Raw genomic sequence first — 20,090 nt, 5'->3', positions numbered from 1 at the left:
CATTTTATGTTCCCTTAAATTCTTCTCCATGCTATTCTCTAGAGTTACTCCCCGTTATACATGTCTCTTGCATTCGACACCTTTTTGTCTTTTGTATCGATTTCAATCTTACATATTTGATTGAAAGACATCTAGGGAATGTAGTGCATGTACTAAGCAACTTATCTCAGAAGCCAATCAGTGAATGTGATACATTGAAGTGGAGGTGATGAGTAACCAAGGGAAAGGTTAGGAATCTGATATAGAGGCCATTTTGACCTACATCAAAAATATCGACCCTACAAACCTCTGTAAATAAATTACCACTGGGGAACTACATGGTTTTAGTAACCTGACCCATCTCGTGGTTCACCTTCACTTCTTTCCTCTATTTCACGAAGACATAACGTCGATGCAGTACCCAAACCATTGGATTTTTTTTATCACTTTCTTTTTCCGTCTATAGTTAAATACAAAGGCAGGATAGAAGAGGAGGATATAATGGATATACAGTATATAAATGCCTAATATAATTGGGGGAACTGAAGTAATTTCTTCTTTTACTTCATTGGGTGATTTCTTGGTGTGCCCCCTGCCCGACACTCAATGTTCTAACACTTTCGGAGGCTTGAAGTGCTGTTCTTCACTGGTGTCCAGAGCCGTGGTGACCTCTATGCTGATCACCAGAAGAATAATGTTCTCCACTGTGATGTTTTAAGGAGTGGTAGCTCCCAATGTGGTGACCTGAGAAATAATTAAAAATCTTAAGTCAATATTCTGACCAGTAAAGAAACATTAAACCTAAAATATTTGATACCACTTAGATTGTGTCCAAACAGTTCCATTTTAAGTCTGTATGGTGCCTCCGTAAGGCACTGTATTATCTTATAAAACAATGCTTCTAGTGGAAAATACGGGATCCAATAGAACATGCTACTATTTTTATATATGTCCATGATAAAAAATCTCTAAATGCCTCTCTATAAAATTGGAGGCCACTACAGGTACAGCATGGGTCAATAGATTTCTGTAGTTTGGATCCATAATATGGCCATGTGCATGAGCCCTTTAACTGTGTAAGTCTACTGTCCAACTATTTATAAGTATGATCCTTGTGTTCCACAAATATATTGTTGACAAGGCATTATTTCATCAAAGATCCTCCGAATTTCAGGGTTACATTTGAGGGTTACATTGTCCTATCAAGTTTCTCGTACTCTGTCCTTAATAACATAATAAAAAAGTTGCACAGGGTACAACATTCTAGTACAATTTCTTCCGCCCATCTCAATCCGTAACGATTCCAATGATATGGTTGGTTCCAGGATATGGCTGTCTACCGGTGTATTGTATCTCTATTTTAAAGTAGGATGTTTATGGATGAATAGATTTGAAGGAACGAACAAGAGACAAAGACTGGTAATGGTCGAATACATCCTTATAACTTCAATGCTCAAAAATTTTCATAAAAGGCCATTCATTCATTTTCAACTTACCATGCTTCCCATGTGATATTTTATGTCCGGAAATACTGTAAAATAGACAACAGCTGAAATTCAGTTCCCAATTCAGTTATGGATAGTTTTCCGTAGTAATTCATTATCTATATATGAATATTCGTGGAAGATGAGTATGGTATATGGGATGAGGAAGTTTGTGAAAGGAGCAGTGAAGGGAGACAATTAACCGGTTCAGGACCGGGCTATTTTGAGCCTTCAGGACCAGACATTTTTGCCACGCGTTAGTTAAACGGCTATAACTTTTTGATTTTTTTGGCCTACCGACGTGATTTTTGCGATGTTTTTTTCGTAGACAATGCAGGTTTCTTTTTTTTATTATTCTTATACAAATTTTTTTGCTATTTTAGAATTTATAGGCTTAAAAGGAACCGGTCACCAGCATTTCACCTATTGAACGTTACTTATCCTTCATGCCGCTGCTATTAAAAGTTCATTGCCGTTCTCCCCTCTCCTAAACTCCTTCTCCGACTGTAAATAACGGTCTGCAAACATTTAGCTCTTTTTATCGTAATAATCTGGTGTCCCTTTGTGCGCACACACCAGAAGAGGAAATCAATACACAAGCGCAGGATTTTGTGTGCTGGGGGAAGGCGAGGAGCGGTCAATGAAATGTAGGGAGGCGGGGTAAACTCAGAAAGACTTGAGGAATGAAGATATGACTCTTTTCAAATGAAGATTTTACTCTTTTATGCTCATTAGCATACGCTGCGGGGACACTAAAAAACTGAATACTAAAGCTACAGAGACGACTAAGACTACAATTACAGGTTATATAGGAATGATTTTTCACCCACTACCACCAGGTATTGCTGGTTTAATAGGTGAAATGCTGGTGACAGGTTCCCTTTAACGTTTGAAAATAGTAAAAAAATATGCTTTTTTACTTTTCAGCTAATTGTTTCTTTTATTTCTGATCGTCATTGTTTATCGTAAATTTTGCTATATTACATGTCTATTTTAGGGTAATTGGCTCTGGGCTAGCATTACGACAATGATTGGCTGGGGGGAATGTTTATTCTGGGCAGCTATATTATGTGTAATTATTATTAAAAAAATTTGCACTGTGTTTTACTTTTTATTTTTTTCTAATTGTGGACTGTCCCTCAAAGGTCAGAAAAGGCCTTTGGGGGACTTTATTTTTTATTTTTTCATCTTTTATACTTTGTCTAACCACTGTAGCAGTTACAATTGAAATCAACCCTCTTATAGTGACTATTGTCACGAATAGGGCTGTTCTGGGTCTAGTTAGACCCAGCAGCTGCCTGCCACTAACGGCACCCGGTGATCATGCGACCAGTCACATGATCACCGGGACCATTAGAGGCAGCAGTCGGTCTATTCCTATACACAGTGCTCATTAAGTGCTGCGTAAAGTAGATCGGAGAAGACAGAAGCAGCAAAAGCTGCTTCTATCTTCTCCTCAGGGTCCCAAAATTCCTCAGGGACCCAAAATTCAAGCTCAATCTTCAAGCTCAAACCCGCACCCTAAATACTCTATGTCGCGGGTTTTAAGGCCCCCGACTGCCGGACATTTATATACAGCCGGCAGTCGGGAGCCAGTTAAAGAGGATGGACACTGGTCAGACATCCGGGAGCTGGCGACCGGAAATGTCTAGTAAACTTTTCAGTAAGTTACAATAGAATGTTTTGACAGGGAAGTCAGTGGCTGGGCCAAGATTGTTAAAGGGATTGTCCCACTAGGACAGTCCCTGTTTACGTACTTAAGGTCATATTGACCTCAAAAAGGCATTGACATCATTACAGGATTGTATTTCACCCTATACAGATGTTTTCTGCCTTACGTTTCCTCTTATCTCAACATATCCTAAAATGTGTGGTGCGAGATGAAAAAACATGATTTCACGATGTCACGAGATGTCTATGCTATATGTGTTTATGTGTGGCCACCCAGTGTTTGTGATGTGAGTTGCAGCCTGTCAAAGGTTTTGCTAGCATGTCGCGATCTTGTATTGAATTTGTTTCATGATAAATTGGCGTCCTTAACTAAATTCAAGAAAAGGTAAGGGTGGACACATCTGTACATACTCATGGCCATCTAGCAAGCGTTTGTATGTAGCAATCTCCATCTCCAGGTGGGTCTTCTGGTCCATGAGAGCCTTGTACTCATGGTTCTGACGCTCTAGATTAGATCGGATTGTGGCGAGCTCAGATTCCATATTATTGATCAAGCACTGTAATTTGGAAAGTTTAGATCCAAAGGTAGCCTCGGTTTCAGCCAAAGTGCCCTCCAGAGCAGATATCTGTAAGTAAATAAAGGCGTAATGTTATTTCATATGTTGCTTTGTGTATAGTTATTAACTACTAATAATTACTAAGTGCAGAATAAACTCCTTACCAGACTCAATTCACTTTGTAGCTCAATTTCGAGGGCCTGCACACAAAGCTTCTTTTCAATGAACTCAGTTTCAATGGACTGGAGCTCTTCTGAGCTAGAAGCCACCTCACGACTGAGCTCCTCATTCTACAACAGAAAAAAAGATCAAGACAAAATGTAGATGCGACAAACTCAACGAATTGCAATGCAATGGTTTCGATAGCCTACATAAGTATTTAATGCCGTGTTGAGCTCGCATTGCTAGGTAAAGGGTTGTCCATTAACTGGACAACCCCTTCTTGGAATAAAGCCACCCCAGTGATAAGTTGATCACCACAGTTCCGACTTCCATGACCCCCATTTGAGCAACTCATAGGGAATATATCCATGTATCTGCTCATTTTCCTGGTAGTGACCACTGCAGGGAAAATATAGTATTACATGGTGCCCATTTCATTGATTTGACAAATATGTAATACATAATCATTGCAAGTCCACCAGATTGGGACTTTCTAGTTTCTCTTAACTTAGGCTCATTGAGGAGGATTCCGAGTGGGTAACCCCTTCCATGACATCCATATGCTGGTCTTTCTAGTGCCTCTCTTCTCAGGCTCAAAAATGGGAGATCCATGTGGGCAACCCCTTCTAAGGAGTTCATAAAACCTTATAGGGCATATGACTGGATAGGAGAAAACCTTAAAGCGTTCCTTTAAGTGACCTGATTAACATCTGTGAGATGTTATCACTAGATAAAAACCCATTTTCACTATTGACTTTAATCAGCCAAGGTTTATTCTACAAACTATACCACATATGAGAATACACATTGGGTTATCACTATGAGTTCTGTTTAGGAAGCTCCAAAATAGTGGTAAAACCCTTAAGGTTACAAGCTAGACTGGGCTTAGGTGAAAATGATTTCATAGTCTATACTAGGTAACATGACATAATTTACCATTTGGAGGAACATGTCTTCTGCTTCCTTAAGATTTCTTTCCATGAGGTTTTCATATTCCTCTCGAATATCCGACAAAGCTTCATTTAAGTCGATGGATGGAGCAGCATTCATTTCCATATTGATTCTGGGACCCAGCTGGGAGAGAAGAGATTCTATTTCCTATAGTGATACAAGAGTCAGTTATCATACTGTAGTTTTGAAGGAACCACTTTGCTTTTGAGATGTTCTCACCGCATAAGAAGTATTATTTTATTAGATAAATTACCTCCTCGCTGTTATTCTTGAGACTGTTCATTTCTCCCTGAAGACTTTGAACATGCATCTCCATATTACTAGTCTCCCCATTCAATCCTTCCAAAACTCTTTCCAGATTGTTTACATCCATCTCTGCGTTGTTGCTCTGCGTGAGTTCTAGCTCATACCTTTGAGGAACAAAATGTCATATGCATAAAAGCATAATATACATAATATTAAGACAGTAGATCCGGGGGGCTGGTGGGATATGGGTGTAGGTGGCGCCAATGAGAATCCACTAGTTCCAGGAGACAGACAATGTTGCAAAAGAGGTCAGAACTAGGTATTTGCCCTGGGTGAAAGGATACCTAGCTAGCCTTTGATTCTGAAGTTGGGCTTTCAATCTAAACTACAGTTCAAAAATCGAATTCTCCAGTACAGATGATCTAGGACTAAGTTCATTGAATGCCAACAAATATAGGCAGAGACGTAACTTGAAGCTCCTGGACCCCAATCTGAAATCTGTACCAGGGTCTTCCACCTACCATGTGCCACTTATTAAACTGGTGTCTTCCTATGTGGAAGATGGGCCTTTGGGCCCCCTTAGACACCATGGCCCAGGTGCGACAGTTACCTTGGCACCATGCTTTTAAGATTGTGGGAAGAAACCAAAATACCCGGAGAATGTCTCATGAAAACGGGAAGAGGAGACTTAAATATAAAGATATTATAGAATATTTATAGAGGCAGGTATGTAAATAGTCACTTTGGGTTGGTGTACTAGTAGATTTCTAGTCATTGTACCGCGGTGTAGTAAAATGAATCTGTTTGCAGTGGTCACAGCTTTTTTGAGGACTAGACTAAAACTGCTGGATGTGCACTTTTTACGTTACACTTGTAAGACTTACTTGCTCCTATATTCAGCCGCAGCCAGTCTGGCATTGTCCATCTGGAGCATGGTATAAGCATTTTCCATGGAAGCTTCCATAATCTAAACAAGACATTTATATAATCTGCTTAAAATTTGCATGATGAAAAATACAATGGGGCAGATTTATTAATAATGGATTCAAGATAGCCCAAAGCTGGAGGTGCTAGGCTGAAGATGCGCCAAATTTTTCAATGAGTTTGTTAGACTATGTTCCCTTCTTTACACCCCCTATTAGGTGGTATACTTCAGACGAGTATTTTATACCACAAAACTGGCGAATACCAGTATTAAATATGGCGAATTCTACGACTCAACAAATCCACGGACATATTCCAAGTATGCGACCCGACGAGGCAAGTGTCTCGCTAATCAATGTTCTGGCGCATCACTGGCCGGAATCCAGGAGCAACTACATTGATGAATCTACCTCAATGTGTACATAGCTAAACATAATTCCTGGAAATACAAAATTGTGTATCATCTATATTTGTATGTGTTTTATATTGTATTTTATGTTCTATACATTTCTTACCTGGCTTTGAAGTCCATCAATGATTTTAAAGTATTGAGAACCATCAGGTGGTGTTTTTGGGGGATTGTTTTCATACCATTCACAAATCTTTCTTTCCAACTGAGCATTTTCCATTTCCAGTGAACGAACCGTATTGAGATAGGATGATAGACGCTCATTCAAAAGTTGCATGATTTCCTTCTCATTTACCTCAAACAGACCATCAGCCTTTAAACCATTGTGATGACCAAAACTGGTAGAATGATCTTTATGGCCATGGCTAACATATTTAGAAAAAGACACTTCTTTTTTGTGGTGGCTACCAAGATGAGACTTTTGAGAACTTCCATGGTTAGACGTGTGGTGATCTTCATGATTGGAAATGTGGCCTCCGTGGTGTGAGATGTAGTGGCCCCCATGATGAGACACATGGGGGCTTTTATGATGGGATGTGTGGGAACTTCCATGATGAGACATGTGGGATCCTCCATGGGGAGACATATGATGGCCTCCATGATGAGACATATGATGGCTTCCTTGATGAGACACATATTGTCCTCCTTGCTGAGACTTATTATGGCCTCCATGATGAGACATATGATGACCTCCATAATGAGACATATGATGACCTCCATAATGAGGCACATGATGGCTTCCATGATGAGACATATGATGGCCTCCATGATGAGACATATGATGGCCTTCATGATGAGACATGGGATGACCTCCATGATGAGACATGATATGGCTCCTTCCATGGGACATGTGAGAGCTTCCATTGTGGGACGTGTGAGAATTTCCATGGTGGGACATTTTATTACTTCCATGATGAGACATGTGATGACTTCCACCATGAGTCATGTGGGAACCTCCATGATGAGACTTGTTGGAACCCCCGTGATGAGACATGTGAGATCCTGCATGATGAGACTTGTTTTGGTCTCCATGATGAGACATGTGAGATCCTCCATGATGAGACATGTGAGATCCTCCATGATGAGACATGTGAGATCCTCCATGATGAGACTTGTTATGGCATTCATGATGAGACATGTGAGAGCCTCCATGATGAGACGTGGGAATCTCCATGATGAGACACATGGGAGCCTCCATGATGAGACACATGGGAGCCTCCGTTATGAGACATATGGTGGTCTTCATGATGGGACATATGTGATCCTCCATGAGGTGAAGTGACATGACTTGAAATCTTTGGGTGGTGGATATCAACATGAGAGCTAACCTTATGGGATCCAGATAAAGAATGGCAATGCTTCATGCTGTGGCTCATGATGACTCCAGTGCTGGACCCACACAGCAGTACAACTATTACTGCAACCTGGTCAAAAAGTGAAATAGAATGGTTTTCTTTCCATGTTTCTCCTTTTATAAAATCCAAAGTGGGTGGTGTGTTTACATTAGTAATATTTATAGGCATTTTAGAAGCATCTTTTTAATGTAGCATTACATGATTGTTTTTACTATTTAATAAAAAAAGAGTTTGGACTAACTTGTTAATACAAAATTACTACAAAGAACAAAGTGTTTTTATTGTGTTGACGTACACCAGAACTGGACGTTCGAGTCATTATTGAGAAGTTGTTAGTATGGTCATCATAGAACATTTTAGCAAATGGAAACACCCTTTAAGCCCACAACTGTAATTATGACTAAATGACAAAGATGTCCATGCATTTTTAAAGGTAACAGGCTTCATGTGACTTTCAGGGCATGCTGAGAGTTGTAGTTGGAGCACCACAGGTTGGAAACCACTGATATAACCCACTGGTTCTATTGGCAAAACATGTAAAAACACTTTTGACCAACAGATGTTACTATAAGAGGACAATGCCTGGGTCTTACTCGACCTGCATAACCTCCCTTCATGAAGGAAAACCGCAATATTAATATCAATAGGATTTCATGCCATGAGAAGGAGGGTAAAGAAAAACTCATAGAGATTTCTTTCAGGTATAAGCATATAAGTCGAGGTCAACAATATTGGCACCCTTGATTGTTTAGTATAAAAAAATCCAATATCTTCAGAAATAAGTGGCTATGTACCAACTTTGTATCTTTAGAATATTTTAATAGCATGTCCAAATACATTTAACAAAAAGTTGCCCTGTCAACATACAGTGAAGGAAATAAGTATATGATCCCTTGCTGATTTTGTAAGTTTGCCCACTGTCAAAGACATGAACAGTCTAGAATTTTTAGGCTAGGTTAATTTTACCAGTGAGAGATAGATTATATATATAAAAAAAAAAAAAAGAAAATCACATTGTCAAAATTATATATATTTATTTGCATTGTGCACAGAGAAATAAGTATTTGATCCCCTACCAATTATTAAGAGTTCCGCCTCCTACCAGTTACACGCTCCAAATCAACTTGGTGCCTGCATTAAAGACAGCTGTCTTAAATGGTCACCTGTATAAAAGACTCCTGTCCACAGACTCAATTAATCAGTCTGACTCTAACCTCTACAACATGGGCAAGACCAAAGAGCTTTCTAAGGATGTCAGGGACAAGATCATAGACCTGCACAAGGCTGGAATGGGCTACAAAACCATAAGTAAGACGCTGGGTGAGAAGGAGACAACTGTTGGTGCAATAGTAAGAAAATGGAAAACATACAAAATGACTGTCAATCGACATCGATCTGGGGCTCCATGCAAAATCTCACCTCGTGAGGTATCCTTGATGCTGAGGAAGGTGAGAGCTCAGCCAAAAACTACACGGGGGGAACTTGTTAATGATCTCAAGGCAGCTGGGACCACAGTCACCAAGAAAACCATTGGTAACACATTACGCCGTAATGGATTAAAATCCTGCAGTGCCCGCAAGGTCCCCCTGCTCAAGAAGGCACATGTACAGGCCCATCTGAAGTTTGCAAATGAACATCTGGATGATTCTGAGAGTGATTGGGAGAAGGTGCTGTGGTCAGATGAGACTAAAATTGAGCTCTTTGGCATTAACTCAACTCGCCGTGTTTGGAGGAAGAGAAATGCTGCCTATGACCCAAAGAACACGTCCCCACTGTCAAGCATGGAGGTGGAAACATTATGTTTTGGGGGTGTTTCTCTACTAAGGGCACAGGACTACTTCACCGCATCAATGGGTGAATGGATGGAGCCATGTACCGTCAAATCCTGAGTGACAACCTCCTTCCCTCCACCAGGACATTAAAAATGGCTCGTGGCTGGGTCTTCCAGCACGACAATGACCCGAAACATACAGCCAAGGCAACAAAGGAGTGGCTCAAAAAGAAGCACATTAAGGTCATGGAGTGGCCTAGCCAGTCTCCAGACCTTAATCCCATCGAAAACTTATGGAGGGAGCTGAAGATCCGAGTTGCCAAGCGACAGCCTCGAAATCTTAATGATTTACAGATGATCTGCAAAGAGGAGTGGGCCAAAATTCCATCTAACATGTGTGCAAACCTCATCATTAACTACAAAAAACGTCTGACTGCTGTGCTTGCCAACAAGGGTTTTGCCACCAAGTATTAAGTCTTGTTTGCCAAAGGGATCAAATACTTATTTCTCTGTGCAAAATGCAAATAAATATATATAATTTTGACAATGTGATTTTTATTTTTTTATTTTATATAATCTATCTCTCACTGGTAAAATTAACCTAGCCTAAAAATTCTAGGCTGTTCATGTCTTTGACAGTGGGCAAACTTACAAAATCAGCAAGGGATCAAATACTTATTTCCTTCACTGTATGTGCAGTCAAAAAACGTGCAGTCATTTCAAAACAGAAATAAAGAATAAACATAATACATGACATGGACGGGATTAACGGCACCCTACCCTAATACTTGGTGGCTCAACCTTTGGCAGCAATGACGGCCTCCACACGTTTTTTGGTAACCATCGTTGAGCTTCTTGCACCTGCATGTCTGCTGGTCGATTCTTCCAGTCTTCCACTGCAATTCTCTCAAGCTCTTGAGATCTTCAAACATATGAGTTTATATATATTCGAGCAGTTTCACTATTTATTTCAGGAGATATATTTTACATGGTGTACTTAACCCCTTGTTGCCACAGCCATTTTTTTCAGTTTGTCATCTTTGTTTTTCCCTCCCCGCCTTCCAAAAGCCCTAACTTTTTTTTATTTTTCCATCGATATAGCTGTACGAGGGTTTTTTATTTTTTTTGCAGGACGAGTTGTAGTTTTTCTGTGGGTCAATAGGATTATGCCAATACTGAATTTATAGATTTTTTTTATATTTTACTACTTTTACAAAGAGAAAAACAGAACTTTTTTTATTTTTCCAGCAATTGAGCAGTGTGAGGGCTTGTTTTTTGGGGGGCAAGCTATAGTTTTTAGTGTTACCATTTTGGGGTACATAAAGACTTTTAATCCCTATTTATTAATTTTCTTATGGAAGATGAGGTGACAAAAGACAGCATTTCTGGCATTTCTAATTTATTTTTTTTACACGATCACCGTGCGGGTTAACATATTATACTGCAAAGTTCAAACTTTTACGGACGCAGTGATACCAATTATGTTTATGTAATTTTTTTTCATTACTTTTTGGGAAAAATGGGAAAAGGAGGGGTTTTTTGAACTTGAAAAACAAAACTTTTTTTATTAGTCCCCGAGGGGACTTGAACCGGCAATCGTTGGTTAGATTGCACAATATACTGCAATACTTAGGTATTGCAGTATGTTGTGTTTTTTTTACCAGCTCCTATTAAGCCCTGGGTTTAGTAAGAGCAGAAGGATTGCAGAACTGGGGTCCTCATTAGGACCCCAGGCTGGCATGACAACTATCGGCACCCGATGGGGGGGCGATGGACTGTCAGAGGGGGGGGTTCCCCCTCTTTCTAACGGCTCAGGCCCTAAGTGGTTAAACGGCCAGGTTTGGAATTGTCTCTGTAGTAAGTTGACATACAGCTGACACCGGCTATGCCACTAGACTTTCGGTCCCCCGCCAGCACTGTAAAAATCTATTAAAATCTCATAATCAGCGCGACGGGGACCGCAATGTATATTAGCGAGTTTCACCTATTAAACCAGCAATACATGGTGGAAGTGGATGAAAAATCATTCCTATGTAACTTATAATCATCTTCTAAGTCGGCTCTGTACCTTTAGTATTCCGTTTTTTAGTGTTCCAGCACCGTATGCTAATGAGCATAAAAGAGTCATATCTTCGTTCCTGAAGCCTTTCCAAGTTAACCCCGCCTCCTTACCTTACCCCCCAGCACATACGAAATCTTGCGCTTGCGCATCGATGTCCTGTTCTGGTGCGTGCGCACAATGGGACACCATAGTGGCACTTGCGCAGTAACGAGACTGCCATAAAATGTTTGCAAACGGTTATTTACGGTCGGAGGAGGAGTATAGGAGAGGGGATAATGGCAATGAACTTCTGACAGCAGCGGCCAGCGAGGGGTGAGTAGAGTTCAATAGGTGAAATGCTGGTGACAGGTTCCCTTTAAGACAACATGGTATAAAAGTCAAAAATAATATGCAAATGTTTGGAAGGTTTTTTAACAATCTCCTTTACAGGTTTATCTTTTGTTTTATTAGAACTTTATATGTAACTTGGGTGTTGCATTTGATCTAACATTGATCATAGTTCCAGAGATCCTTTTGTTTATGGCATTTTTATTATATTTTTATGATATTGTCTTCCTGTATACTGTATATGTTATACTTTTCTCAGATGGCTGTACCCCTTTAAGAGAGGCATCGGAATAGAGTTCTTCAGGACATCAAAGGAAATTATTCTGAGGGCCCACATTCCATCTCTACAGAATCTGTACACAAACCCTTTTAAGTAAATCATAATTTTTGCTGCTCTTCTTCTGGACCTTTGAGCCCATTACTGTCTCAGTGCCCGGGCCCATGGAAGAATCCTCCGGTTCTGGCTTTAACCCGTATTCAAAGCTATGAAATGTGGTATTCTGATGTTAACCCGAAAGTTACTCTGCTGTCACTTGATAGGTATCACTAACTATAACGCTGATGGTCTATGGTACTACACATCTGTTCTTACCTGTGATAAAAATTATGTAAGCAGCTCAGAAGAAGAATCCTGTGGTTTCCATCTTGGTGGGAAATAGGTAAGTGAAAATTTGGGGGTGGGGCGGGCGCATCCACATCGGGCAAAAGCTGGATTTGAATCAGATAGTATAGGTACATTTTTTATAGCCAAAAATAGAAACAGATCCCAAAAGGAGGTGACTGATAAGGTTTTCTTGTTATGATCCACTCCTGCTTTTGGTAAAATAAAACTGCACCAAAAAGGCAAATTGTGAACTGGGAATTAGGGAATATATGAATGAAAAAATCATATATCATCACAATGCAGACTTTGACCTAAAAACATCAGATAGCAACCTGAGATCTGACATCATCAGAGATAACCTAAAGCCTGATATCATTAGAGCACAGCCTAAGACCTGGCATCATAAGGACAGCTTGAGACCTGACATCATCAGAGATAACCTAAAACCTGATATCATCAGAGTGCAGCCTAAGACGTGGCATCATCAGAGTACAATATAAAACCTGATATCATTAGAGCACAGCCTAAGACCTGGCATCATAAGGACAGCCTGAGACCTGACATCATCAGAGATAACCTAAAACCTGATATCATCAGAGTGCAGCCTAAGACGTGGCATCATCAGAGTACAATATAAAACCTGATATCATTAGAGCCCAGCCTAAGACCTGGCATCATCAGAGTACAATATAAAACCTGATATCATTAGAGCCCAGCCTAAGACCTGGCATCATCAGAGAACAGCCTGAGACCTAACATTATCAGAGTACAACCTGAGACCTGACATCATCAGAATACAATCTAAAACCTAACATCATCAGAGTGCAGACTAAAACCTGACATCATTAGAGTGCAGCCTAAAACCTGATATCATCAGAGTGCAGCCTGAGATCTGACATCACCAGAGATAACCTGGGACATTATTATTTCCAAAACTTTATGAATTGTTCTTTTTTTCTAAACTTTGAAGCTATTAATGTGGTGTAGACATTTATTTTTATGAATTAATTTTCATTTATTCAATTTTATTTATTCGTCCACACAGTAATTTAACAGAGTGAAACCACGTTTATTGCAGACATAATAAAATATAACAAAAAATATTGCATTACAGAAAATACCGAATATTATTGACAATTCAGTCCGTGAGCCACCACAAGTAAACAGAGTAAATTCTTGTCTCTGAAATAGCGGGGACTGTGGTTTCCCATTATAAACTACAGTTTCTCTTCAAAACACAGGTGCACTTTACATTGCATTCTAAACTATGCACTACAGTCACTTGTAATTGCTTCACCTGGATAAGTACCCTCATATTAGGACAGCTAACACCCTAAGAAAATGTAACTAGTTGGAGCTATTAAAGCTGGATAAATGCTGACTAAAACATTTGAAGGTGCTCTTCTATAAGTCCTTGGGGTTGTCTGGTTTAGAAAACCGATTTGGTATTTGGGCATTCTGAGTAAATAGAGGGCACTCCATCATTTGAGACCCCCATCTATTGGCCAGAGCGGAGAGTATCTTCAATGAGTAACTCTTGCTCTGGAGGACACAACTCATCTGTGCATTACATGGACCATTCATTGATTCTAATGGACACTGTGTAATGCTTCCTTTTCCCTGTAGAGGCACTGCAGGGGAAATTAACATGTGATTCCTGGGTTCCCCATAAATTACAGCTCATCTAGTGCGGTCAACAGCAGTACAACCTGTGACCAACTTATCTTTGGGGGACCCTTCTAACTAAAAAAAGATTGTCTAAAGTGAACTCCAAAAGAGTCATAAGGGAGGACAGACTTGGTGGCCATTTAGTAAGTGTAACTGAGCATTGATAGGACATTTGTTGTACATAGAATATGTCTTGGCAATAGCCCATATGCTAATATCAACCTGTGTGCTGCCCTAAAGGGTACAATGGCCCCATATATCAGAGCTGACCTTATTCCCCATAGGAAACAATCATGAGGCCATGCATCAATTCCCCAGCGTAATTTCGAAATAAAAGCTAAACTCTTATTTTTATGGGCAAAAAGTCAATCAGTATATGCATTATAGGAAGCCACTTCTTGATCCTTAACCCCACAAACAAAATAGTTAAAATACTACTCATTTCCATTATTTGCAACCTGTCTAAGAATTTAGGTAACATCCTAGTCTGGCATAATGGCTGCATATAAAGTATAACAATAACTTACTTTCTAAGCATGCTGTGCCAAACCATTAACAAGGGTTTCAAAGAAGGAAAAAGTTTTCAGCAATTTTCTACTCTTATTTCTGGAGGCCCCAAGGCTTGCAAGGGTCCTATACCCCAGGGTGTGCAAGGGTCCTATACTGTAATAAAATGGGGCCCCAGTCAACAATTGGGTAGAGGATGAACATTACCATATAAACCTCATTCCAACTCAATTTTCCCACAACAATTTCAGGTCTTGATGGGGGTGCATTGGGAGCACTGTAGAACACCCTATATTAGATATCTTGCCCATGAACTGCCCTCCTATGTATATAAACATGCATTTTCCAAGCCCTGATGTCAGGGTAGAATTGGGAGTGTATATACTAATAAAGTTGTCCCTTTCTCAATTGCAGACTCTAAATTTCCCAATTTTATTGAGGCGTAGAACCACGTAAATGTCTATGGAGGCCCTAATCCCTCCGGTTGTCCTCCGAAAGTGACAAGTTAAACAGTTACCAGGATTTAAAAAAAAAACGATATCCTATACACAACCCTGAACAATGTGTTATCTTTTAGACAGGCAGTGACAATACATTATAATACAGTAGGCAAAGGACAAGCGACAGGGATGCCCTGAGGGTAAATATACTTTTTCCAATCTTTTGCCACTGGGGAGATAATATTTTCGTAGATTACTGAAAAATTCTACCCAAAGCTGAAATGCTCAGGTTTGAGAGCAGCTTTCCTTTAAATATCAGTATCACAGCAATGACTAGTCCAACATATACACCATTTGTGAGTTTTTACTTTACCAAAAATAGCACAAATTAGCTTATATGCCACTGTATACGTTTCTGTATCCCTTGAAGTATAGTACTTCAGCATGCTTTCTCTTTGCCATCATTTGTGAGGTTTAAGAAGCTAAGTCAAAATGAAGAACGACGTCTGTGAACTTCTGCACATCCTACATGTTAAAGAATAACTATTCCCCTAATGCTAGTAAGTATAAACTTTTACTATGATCATTTACAGGAGCCGACGATGTTTTTACTGTCACTCATCTGTAACATGAACAAGAAACATGCATGGGGTTACCTTCATGGCACATTTAGATCTCCATCCCTGAGTTGATCAAGAAGGATCATACAAACTTAGACAACAAAGTAGACCATGGAATCCCCTACTACATTTGTCACATACTATGCACCATCTAGAAGTAAATAAACTGATAGATAAACAGATAGATAGATAGATAGATAGATAGATAGATAGATAGATAGATAGATAGATAGATAGATAGATAGATAGATAGATAGATAGATAGATAGATACATACATAGATAGATGATAGATAGATAGATAGATAGATAGATAGATAGATAGATAGATAGATAGATAGATAGATAGATAGATGATAGATAGATAGATAGATAGATAGATAGATAGATAGATAATGAGATCGAATAAAATAATGTATTGCATGTAGAGTACATCAAGGATTCATAAAGGTCCAGTGTTCTAGCCGTCTTGATGTTCTTCACCCTCATTGTGGGTGTGCCCTAAAAAATAAAAAAATATATATGTTTTGAGTTTGTTCACCTAATAATTACTCTTAGGGGTTGTACAGTTTAGAAACCCTATTTTATATATCTTACTAGGGAAGTCTGGGTTAATAGAGATGTGTCCTCTGTTCGGGTTTCTCATCTCTTGGCCAGAATGGAGAGCGGTTACAAAGAGCATCTCTCGCTCTGGAGGACCTATCCTGTCCTGCATTACACAGACAGCGCATTGATATGAATGGAAACTGTGTAATGCCTCATATCCCCTGTGGTGGCACTGCAGGGAAATCTAACACTTACTGCCAGGTTTCCCCACAGATTACTTCTGATCGCTTTGTGATCAGCTTATTGTTCATGGACCCTTCTAACAAGTAGGGATAGTCCAAACCAGAGAACTCCTTTCAATAATATATTTACAAAACTACAAAAATAACGAGTAGCCTGCATTCTGCCATTGAATACTGGATATTAATTGTCATCAGGAGAAATCAGCCGGTATAACTAGTAAACCGGTGCATTTTTTTCTACCTACCATTAACCTTACTTTCTGGAGGGGGCTCGACAATGCTGTAAATCAAATGGAAAATGTAGTTAATTGGCTTTTTTAGTTTCATCTTTAATGTTTTGAATACTACTTTATAGCAAAATTTCACTAAAAAAAACCAAAAATTCATACAAGCGCCCAACAATATCTCCAATACGATATGTAACTATTTGTCAAAATTTTAAAAAAACATTATATTATTAAGGAATATAAATATGGATATTCATCGAAATTCAACAAAGTTTAATATAAAAAGCTGATATATTAATCCATGACATGATGAGATATATGAGACATCTATTTCTATGCTTTTTTAATTCCTTGGTTTTTCCTTGGAAGGCAGCGATTTTGCTTTTTTTTCTGTTTAATACATTTCTAGTTAAAAATTCAAGAAATATTGTATATAAAATAACAATAAACTATTCAAAATGTGCAGAAATATATTTTACGTTTATTGCCTTTTTCTCTTCTTTTTTATTTTATATTCTTGTTTTATATTTTAATCTTTTTGTTTTTCCCTCGTTTTCTAAGTCCTGCACAGAACATATATTTTATGTCACATACTGTTTTACATGGACATCCAGGAGTTGTTGGTAAGTGTTTATTACAAGTTGCATATTGTGCTTGCTCAGAAGTTGATTTGTGTCCCTTAGGCTTTGAGATCGTATTTTCTGTAGTTGGTCTTCAACAATGTTAATAGCGGTCTGCATGTGAATCAGTTCTGATGAATAATAAGCTTGTTTCTCCGCTAGGATGTCCCGTAGGACCGATATCTGTAATAAAAGTATCATTTACACAAAAGAAAAAAAGAAAAATTAGACTGATGGTAAAGTTTCTTTAACCCAAATCCATATTCATAAAATAATATACATCTACTTGGTAAGAAGGATCACAATTTCTTCAAAATACATTGTGGTCTTGCTTTAGACATAAATACAGCCTAAGGGCTCATGCACACTATTGTATCACCGCTCTATACAACCTCCTAGTTGTACGGAGTCATCACTGATGCCCATAGACTTCTATGGAGCCCTATTCTACCTCCTTATGCCTCCAAATTCGTAGAGAGGCATATGGAGATTTTTTTCTGGCGGATGCCGTATGAATCCAATAGTTTTTTTGGGCATTCTTAGATGCCCTATTACAGAGGTATTATCCCCTATAAGCATCACTTAATATGATGGCACCATATGGTGACCTATAGTCCATAGGCAAGGTGAGAACATCACTTAGAGGAGGGTTCCTACTAATATCCATTACCTAAATAATCTCTGGAGGTAAGGATAGACTTTTACATCTTCCATGACTTCTGAATTACAGCAAGTTATTGTGGCTCTCAAAAATAGATTTGCCAGTCACCTCTGGCATAGACCATTTGTATCCATGCCTCAAAACTTATATTCGTGTTCTATTCTATCAAATGGTCAGGTGAGACTACACTGGGTACCTGGGAGTGGCAGAATATATTTACCAACCTGTAAACTAAAAATTCAACATACCCTGTTCTGTTCACTTTGCATTTCGATTTCCATGATATGTATAGAAGACCATAAGTCGATTATTTCAGACTGAACAGACTGCAGCTCCTCTGAGCCAGTGACAACCACATGGTTGGTCTCTTTATCCTATAAGACAAATAAGACCTGAGGCTAGAAGAAAATTTCAATAACTCCATTTCCAAATTTGTTTCAATTTAAACTGATGTTTTAAAGTTTGTCTAAAGATTTTTACAGATAGCCCGATCCTTACAATTGAAAGACCACTTTTTGAGATGACTATCTCTGATCGAGACCAGATTTTACTGTGATGAATTTCAATATCCTTATATTCTATTTATATTGTTCACCTTCTTTGAGAAGACCACACGACCAGAAGACAATTTTAGGTGGTCATCCCAAATGCTTTTCCCTGCATTTCCTTTCTTTCACATTAGGAAGCTCAATGTCAGTATTCAAGAAGTCCAAAAGTGCCATCATAATACAACAGTGCTAAAATGATCTGCATCCTCATTCTACATCTTCGGAGAATGACCAAGATGTGGCCATATGCTTGACATAATGATCTTCGTGAAGACACTCGAGCATCTATTTAGGGTTTAGATACTGACAATGCTCTTCCTCTCCCCTCCGAATAATTTGAATGTGTGGTCTGTGGTGTTTGAGAACTGAAACCCCTGGATTTTGAAGTCTTCAGGCCATTTTTTTTCAAAATGTTAAAAACTCCGTACTGCTTTTTACGATTGTGCTAGAATTAAAGAGGACCTGTCATGTCCTCAAATATATAAAACTACCAGCATTTCTTAATTCCCTGATTCCCCATCACTTTTTGGGGGATTTCCTGAAAGTAAGAAAATAAATGTATACATTGACAACTGGGTGGTCTCCATAGCCCAGTGTCAATGGGGCATGTACCTGAGCTGCTCTATCACTGTCCAATTAATCTTCTCTACCTTCTGATACTAGCTTCTGTACCTTTTTTGCAAGATGTGACCCGCCTGTGATACCTTATAGCAGTGTAGAGAAGATGAAGGAGCCAGGAAAGATGCCACAAGTTAAAGCAGCGGCAAAGAGTCGTTGCTCCCGTATGCTCCTGTGCAGCCGCTTCTGATTGCTTCTCGCAGTGGCTGTCCGGGTCCTTGATCTTCGCTATCAGAAGGCAGCACAGAAGAGATCCAGGAACTGTCAATGGCGACCATGCCACCTACGCCATTAGACTGAAGGGGCGGCCCTTTCTGCCAGCCCACCAAACCCCCCCAACCCTCTGCGACGGGTGTGCCAATGGTTGTCTCAACATTTGCCTTCCGCAAAATAATGGTATGAAAAGTGATCAAAAACTTGCATGTACCCCAAACTAGTATCAATAAAAATTACAGCTCATACTATTATGTGGACAGAAAAATGAAAAAGTTACAGCTTTTGGAATGCAGGGAGAAAAAGATTAAAAAAAACGAAAAATGGCTGTGGTGTTCAGGAGTTAATTCTAAATAAAGAAAAGTTCAGATACCATTTGTGTGAACAGACTCTCAGCTTCCCTCTGGTTTCTGTCAATCAGATTTTCATACTGCTCCCGAGTATCAAACAATGCTCTGGTTAAATCTTCGGATTGGGCGGCTTCCACCTCTACGCTGACTCTGGGGCCAAGTTGAGTAGTCAAAGAGTTTATCTCCTGTAACATTAGTTGATGCATTGGTTAATGTTGTCTATTATACATACTATCGTATATGAATTGCTTCATGTCACAATGCATTTTACTGGAACAACAATAGTAAAGATTTCAATCGTATTAAAATGAAATTAATGTAATGTCATT

At 39.1% G+C, this 20,090-nt stretch overlaps 1 protein-coding gene across 1 annotated transcript; it reads right to left on the bottom strand.

Moving 5' to 3' along the window:
* Nucleotides 1-3,499: 3,499 nt before the first annotated feature.
* On the bottom strand, nucleotides 3,500-7,629 carry LOC142666285 (keratin, type I cytoskeletal 19-like). The gene is made up of 6 exons (XM_075846269.1): nucleotides 6,490-7,629; nucleotides 5,935-6,017; nucleotides 5,058-5,214; nucleotides 4,790-4,951; nucleotides 3,856-3,981; nucleotides 3,500-3,760 (listed from the first exon to the last, which is right to left on the bottom strand). Exons 1-6 carry the CDS (start codon nucleotides 7,627-7,629, stop codon nucleotides 3,500-3,502), a joined length of 1,929 nt encoding a protein of 642 aa, XP_075702384.1.
* Between the last annotated feature and the right edge of the window lie 12,461 nt (nucleotides 7,630-20,090).

Source organism: Rhinoderma darwinii, chromosome 13 (assembly GCF_050947455.1).
Source record: "Rhinoderma darwinii isolate aRhiDar2 chromosome 13, aRhiDar2.hap1, whole genome shotgun sequence".
Classification (NCBI taxonomy): domain Eukaryota; kingdom Metazoa; phylum Chordata; class Amphibia; order Anura; family Rhinodermatidae; genus Rhinoderma; species Rhinoderma darwinii.
The sequence above is the reverse complement of the archived record's forward strand: the minus strand, read 5'-3'. Positions and strand labels throughout refer to the sequence as shown.

Excerpts from the sequence above, each read along its gene's own strand:
- LOC142666285 (XM_075846269.1), bottom strand. The coding sequence starts at position 7,629 with ATGAAGACCACCATATGTCTCATAACGGAGGCTCCCATGTGTCTCATC. Across the intron at positions 5,215-5,934 it reads GCGGCTGAATATAGGAGCAA|GTATGAGCTAGAACTCACGC; the intron begins GTAAGTCTTACA and ends TGTTCCTCAAAG. Across the intron at positions 3,982-4,789 it reads AAGACATGTTCCTCCAAATG|AATGAGGAGCTCAGTCGTGA; the intron begins GTAAATTATGTC and ends TTTCTGTTGTAG.